At 21.2% G+C, this 7252-nt stretch overlaps 1 protein-coding gene across 1 annotated transcript in view; it reads right to left on the reverse strand.

Moving 5' to 3' along the window:
- Positions 1–4053: 4053 nt before the first annotated feature.
- LOC117168201 (E3 ubiquitin-protein ligase RNF180-like) overlaps positions 4054–7252 on the reverse strand; it is a 9059-nt gene continuing 5860 nt past the window's right edge. Inside the window, exons 2-3 of the mRNA XM_033353674.1 lie at positions 6629–6820; positions 4054–4300 (exon numbers count right to left, since the gene is read on the reverse strand). Of these exons, the coding sequence (XP_033209565.1) occupies positions 4127–4300; positions 6629–6820 (366 nt within the window). The 3' untranslated portion in view covers positions 4054–4126. The remainder of the gene's footprint in view (positions 4301–6628; positions 6821–7252) is intronic.

Below are 7252 nucleotides of genomic sequence, written 5' to 3' on the forward strand. Positions count from 1 at the left end.
GACCATTCGAGAATCCGGAATAGTATTGGTTCTTATTTCATTGTTCCTCTTTTAAGATTCCATTTCGAGTTTTGCGTTTTCTATCATTTAAAATGAGGGACATGGAATGGACCCGCGCGAAATTTGAAATATTTTATTTAAAAAATAAAAGTTTGGAAATGAATCGAAAACATTTTTTAAACTTTCGATAACTTTTTGAAAATTAGAGGAAATTCAATTTCGTCTAAATGCGGAGAAAATGGGAAAAATAGTTAAAACTTTTGCTTATTTTGGCTGTTTTTAAGAAATATTTATAAGTTTTGAATAGTTTTTGAAATTCTGGGCTGCTAATAAAATTTCATACGAATGTTAAAACTTTAAAATATAAACGTTACATTAGTTTTATGTTGCATTTTGAACCGAATAGTTCAATTTTCAATCAAGATTAATTTTTTACAAACATTTCAAAAAAAGATCAATTTTTGATAACAAATGGAAGTTATATTTTATTTTTTAACTAAGATCAATGTTTTCCCAAAAAAAGAATAATTTTTAAGAAAATACATGAATTTTCATTCAAATATTTGAAATTTTAATAAAACAAAGATACATTTGCAATAAGAGACGAAATAGTTAAATTTCCAATTGAAAACTTGATTTGCAATTTAAAAAAAAGCTAATTTCAACAATAAACTTCAATTTTTAAACAAATAAATGAACTTTTAACCAAGAATTATTATTATTATTATCAAAACAAAGAAAATTAATTTCCAACAAAAAAATTGAAGTTACATTTTCAGCTAAAAAATTAATTTTCATTTAAAAACAGCTATAGTTATAAAATAGTTAAATTTTCAACCAAAGAAATGAACTTCCAACGTAAAGTATACAATTTTCATCAAGGAGTTGAATTTTTAAGAAAATACATGAATGATTCCAAAAAGTCGAATTTGCAATAAAAAATGGAATAGTTGAATCTTCAGTTAAAATGTAAATTGTAGATTAAAATATTTTTCTTTAACAAAAAAAAAAATTTCAACAAAAGAAATTAAATTTCAACTAAAAAGATTAATTTTCAACCAAGAAAATTTATTTTCTACAAAAAAGATTGTTATATTTTCATTAAAAAAATTAATTTTTAATTTTAAAAAATAATTTTAAAGCACTTATATTTTCCACCAAAGAAATAAAAATATATGATAAATGTATGATAAAAATATGAAAATAAAAAAAGGAACAGTTCAATTTTTAATTTTAAGAATTAATTTCCAATTGAAAAAAACAAATTTTCAGCAAAATAGTTAATCTTCAAGCAATAGATCGATTTTTTTAACAAACAAGTTAAACTTTCAACTAAGGAATTAAATTTTTAATCAATAATATCAACAAGAAATTGAATTTTTTAATTCTCAACGGAAAAAGGTAAAAATTAAGTTTAAAACCAAATAGTCGATTTTTTATAGAAAAGAGATGAATTGTTAACTAAAAACAACAAAAAATTAACTTTTCAAAAAGGCAGTTGATTTTTCATCCAATATCATGAATTTTCTAGAAAAATATGATTTTCAACAAAATAGTTTAAAAAATAAATTTTAAACAAAATAGTTAAATTTTCAATAACTGAAATTTTTAACAAAAAGTTGCAAAAATAAATTAAAAACAAAATAAAAAAAGAATTTTCAACAAAATAGTTACTTTTTTGATCAGTAAAATTAATTTTTAATCAAAATTTACATCTACAAAAAAATTAAATTTTCAAGAAAATAGTCAAATTTTATAGAAGAGGTAAATTGTCAACTAAAAAAATTATAGCACAAGTTTAAAATAAAAATAATTAACTTTCAATAAACAAAGTGAATTTTCAACCAAAAAATATAACTTTTTAATTATGTAATTAAATTTGCAACTTAGTAGTAGAATTTTTATACAAAAGTGATGAATTCTAAACCAACAATATAATAGTATTATTTTCAGCAAAAATTAAATTTAGTAGTAATTTGAACAAAAAGTTAATTTTTCAACTAAAAAAATTCATTAAAAAAATGAATTTTCAACAAATTAGTTCAATTTGTTACTAGTAAAATTAATTTTCAAACCGAATTTACATTTACAAATGTGAAAAGAAAAGTTAATTTTTCAGTTACAAAAATGAATTTTCAAAAAAAGAATTTCCAACCAAAAAAATAAACTAAAAAAAATGAATTTTCACATTCTTAACGGAAAAAAAGTCAAAATTATATCTTCAACCAAATAGTTTAATTTTATAGAAAAGAGATGAATTGTGAACTAAAAAAATTATAGTAGATGTTTAAAATAAAAAATAAACTTTCAACAGAAAAAGGGGAATTTTCAAACAAAAAAATATAACTTTTTAATTATGTAATTAAATTTTCAACTAAATAGAATTTTTATAAAAAAGTGAAGAATTCTAAACCAAAATTAAAAAAGTATTTTCAAAAAAATTAAATTTTCAACCCAAATGATTAATTTTCTAAAAAAGTACGATTTTCAACAAAATAGTTCTATCTTCAACAAATAAAAATTTGAATCAAAAGTAGAATTTTTAACTAAAAACGATCAATTTGTAAGAGAAAATGGACTAGGTGAATTTACATTTCCAGCAATAAATTTGAAAAAAAAAGAAAAATTTTCGACCAGAAAAATTAATTAAAAAAGATTTATTTACAAAATAGTTAAATTTTTAACCATTAAAATTCATTTTCCACCAAAATTTACATTTTTACATGAGAATAAAAAATTTAATTTTCCAGTTACAAAAATTAGTTTCCAAAAAAAGAAAATAATTTGTAACAAACAAAAAAAATAAATTTTCAAATTCTCAACGAAAAAAAAATTAAATTTACTAACATTTTCAACTAATATGATTATTTTTCTAAACAAAAATACGATTTTCAACAAAAAAAATGGTTAAATCTTCAACAAATCAAATTTTGAACTAAAAACAATCAATTTTCAACCGAAAATGAAATAGTTAAATTATCAGATACACAAATAAATTAAAAACAAACAAAAAATAATTTTGAATCAAAAAAGTTGATTAAAAAAAATGATTTTTCAACAAATTAGTTAAATTTTTAACCAGTAAAATTAATTTTCAACAAAAATTTACATTTTTAAATGAGAATGAAAAAGTTCATTTTTTCAGATAAATAAATGAATTTTCAAAACAAAAATCTCACAAAAAATGATGAATTTCCAAAGAAAAAAAATGAATTTTGAAATTCTCAACGAAAAAAAAAAAATTAAATTGTCAACCAAATAGTCGAATTTTATAGAAAATATATGAGTTGTGAACTAAAAAAATTATAGTAGAAGTTTAAAATAAAAATAATTAACTTTCAACCAAAAAAAGTGAATTTTCAACCAAAAAATATAATTTTTTAATTCTGTAATTAAATTTTCTTCTAAGTAGTAGAATGTTTAAACAAAAGTGATGAATTCTAAAAGATATAATAGTAATATTTTCAACAACGAAAAATTAACTTTTCAAATAAGCAGTTGAATTTTCAACGAATTTAATATTTTTTTTAAAATACGATTTTCAACAAAATAGTTTTAAAAAATTAAGTTTCTACCAATAAAATTTGGAACCAAAAGTTGAATTTTCAACTAAAAATGATCAATTCTAACAGAAAATGAAAGTAAAATTTTTCAGTTATAAAAATAATTTAAAAACAAAAGAAAGATTTTTCAAACAAAAAAATTAATTAAACAAAGTCAATTTTTAACAAAATATTAAAATTTTTTACCAATAAAACTAATTTTTAACTAAAATGTACATTTTAAAATGAGAATAGCAAGTTAATTTTTTAGTTACAAAACTACTGAATTAAAAAAAAAAGATCAATTTTCAACAAAAAAATGATATTAGTTGTCTCAAATAAAAAGAATTAACTTTAACCCGAAAAAGATTAATTAAAAAAAAGTTGAATTTATAACAAAATTATAAAATTTTTATCTTAGTAGAATTTTTAACAAAAAGAGATCAATTCCCAATAAAAAAAACAATTGTGGAAAAAGAGGAATGAGGTTTAAAAATTAAATAAGAAATAATTCCGAATCGAAATTTCTTTAATACCATTAACAAAATACAATTTTTACGTTTTTTTTCCTCTTTTTCTAAAAATTAAACAATGGAATTTCGTAGACTGTCCGCAGGTCTGTCGACTTTCGAACGAATTATCCTAATCGGTGGCACTGGACACTCGCCACACTCGCATTTAATTTCATTAACGAAATTAAACGATCCCAGTCTCGATTTACAATTTTGGCAATTAATTTTGCCCTTGGTCCAAAGTTCCTGGAAATTAAAAAAATTTTAATCCCACTCTAAAATCAAAATATCAGGGTAGACGCAAAACATTCTTATCCTTGAATGAATAAAATAATTTTTCATTTTAATTAAAAAATTTAATTTCAGAAAAAGAAACTTTTGTTACCTTTGAATTGAAAATAATTGAAAATAATTCAATTCATAAGATTTCAAGTTGAAAATGGAACAGTTTAATTTGCAGTTAAAATTGTATTTTCAATAAAAAAAGAAATTTTAAATAAATTTATTAATTTTTGAGAAAATAAATCAATCTTCAACGAAACAGTTTAAATTTTAACAAAAAAAGATCAATTTGCAACCAAAAAGGGCAGTTAAATGTTCAGGTAAAAAATTAATTATAAAGTAAAACAAAACTAATTTTGAATTAAATAAACAAATTTTCAACAACAAAAAACTGAGCTTTTAACCAAAAAGATGAATTTTTGACCAAGAGGATTGATTTTCAAATACAAAAGATAAATTTTTAACAAAAAATAGTAGAGTTATATTTAGTTAAAAAAATTAATTTTCCATTCAGAAAGAATTAATTTTCAACACATTAGTTACATTTTCAACCAAAGAAATGACTTTACAACCAAAAAGATACATTTTTACACAAGAATATTAATTTTTAACAAAATTAATTAATTTTCAACAAAATACTTGAACTTTAACAAAAAATATGAAACCGCGAAAAAAATGAAATGGTTACATTTTCATTTAAAACATTTAATTTTCAACCAAAAAAAAACATTAAAAAAAAACAACATATTAATCAAGTAGATTAATTTTCTACCAAAAAAGAATAACTTTTAACAAAATTAATAAATTTTCAACAAAATAGTTAAAGTTTTAACAAAAAATATGGAAATGTTTAAAATATTTTGGAATACCTTCAAAAATTATTTAAATCTATTGCAAATTCAATGGAATTTTTAAAATACCCTAAAACAATTTGGAATTTCTTAAAAAATTATTGAAATCATTAAACAATTCGTTGGAATATTTTTAAATGCCTTCAAATTAATTTTTTTTAATACCTTAAAAAATTATTGATATCTATTAAAAATTCCTTGGAATTTTTAAAATACCCTTAAATATTTTCTAATTTTTTTCAAATATTATTAAAATCTATTTAAAATTCCTTTGAATATTTCAGAATGTCCTAAAATTTTAAGAATATTTTGGAATGCCTTAAAAAATAAATGAAATTTATTAAAAATTCCTTGGAATATTTTTAAATGCCCTAAAATTTTTAAATTATTTTTAATACCTTATAAAATTATTTGAATCTTTTAAAAATTCCTTGAAATGTTTAAAATACTCTTAAATCTTTTCTAATTTCTTCAAAAATTATTAAAATCTATTAAAAATCCATTTGAATATTTTAAAATGTCAATTTTTTTTAACTTTCTGAATAGATTGATAAATTATTAAAGTCTATTAAAAATTCCTTGCAATATTTTTAAATGTCCTCAAATGTTAAGAATATTTTGGAATGCCTTAAAAAATGATTGAAATTTATAAAAAATTCCTTGGAATATTTTGAAATGCCCTAAAATGTTTAAAATATTTTGGAATACCTTCAAAAATTATTTGAATCTTAAAAATTCATTGGAATTTTTAAAATACCCTTAAATCTTTTATAATTTTTTCAAAAATTATTGAAATCTATTAAAAATCCCTTTGAATATTTTAAGATGTCCTCAAATTTTTTTAACTTTTGCAGTAGCTTGAAAAATTATTGAAATCTATTAAAAATTCCTTGGAATATTTTTAAATGCCCTAAATTCTGTTGGAACACCTTAAAAAATTATTAAAATATATTAAAAATTCTTTCAAATATGTTTAAATGCCCTACAATCTTAAAAATCGTTTAGAATACCTTAAACATAATTGAAATCTATTGAAAATTCTTTGCAATATTTTAAAATGCCCTAAAGTTTAACAAATATTTTGAAATACCTTCAAAAAATATTTTAATCTATTAAAAATTCCTTGGAATATTTTTAAATGCCCTACAATCTTAAAAATCGTTTAGAATACTTTTGAAATTATTGAAATCTATTAAAAATTCTTTGGAATATTTTTAAATGCCCTAAAATTTAAAAAATCTTTTGGATTAACTTAAAAAATTATTGAAACCTATTCAAAATTCCTTGAATTTTTTAAAATACCCTAAAATCTTTCAATTCTTTTGAAATACCTTAAAAAATTATGGAAATCTTTTTAAAATTTCTTGGAATTTTTAAAATACCATAAAAATTAATTGAATGCGTTTGAATAAATAAATAATTTCTATAATTCTGTTAGCACCTTATTTATACACTCTTTAATCCAATCAGGTACTGTGTCTGTTGATATGTAGAGACAAGGCGGTTCAGATCCATTTGCTGTGCATGGCAAATTTTCTGATGTGTTTCGAATTTCGCCGTGAGCTGACAAAAGCGGAGTTGCTTCTTCAGTGAAAAGAACCGTTCTGCAACGCTTGCATTTCACTTCTGTTACCTTTAATAAGAAGAGTGCCACATTTCTCTTATCAAAACCAAATTAGTCAAAAAAGGGTTTCTTTTTTCGTCCATTAAGAACTTAATTATATCGTTAAAATGTGTCCCTTCCACACTTTTCCATCACTAATTTCCCCTCACACCCCATCCTAATTTTATCTCACTTTCCCTCCTTTTATTTTTCCATCCTTCGCCCACTTCCACTCCTCTCTTTTTCCCTCATTTCTCCTACTCATTCCCCCTCACTTCCTCTAATTCCCTTTTTTAATTTTCTCTACTTCCCCATCCCTAATTTCCTACACTTTCCCTCTTTTCATTGCCTCTCATTTCTCCTACTTCCCCTCCATTCATTTGATCTCACTCTCCCCTTACTTCTCATCCTTTCTAACCCTCATTCTCTCATTTCTTCTACTTCCCTCCTCTTATTTCCTCT

This window comes from Belonocnema kinseyi, chromosome 1 (genome assembly GCF_010883055.1).
Source record: "Belonocnema kinseyi isolate 2016_QV_RU_SX_M_011 chromosome 1, B_treatae_v1, whole genome shotgun sequence".
Taxonomy (NCBI): Eukaryota; Metazoa; Arthropoda; class Insecta; order Hymenoptera; family Cynipidae; genus Belonocnema; species Belonocnema kinseyi.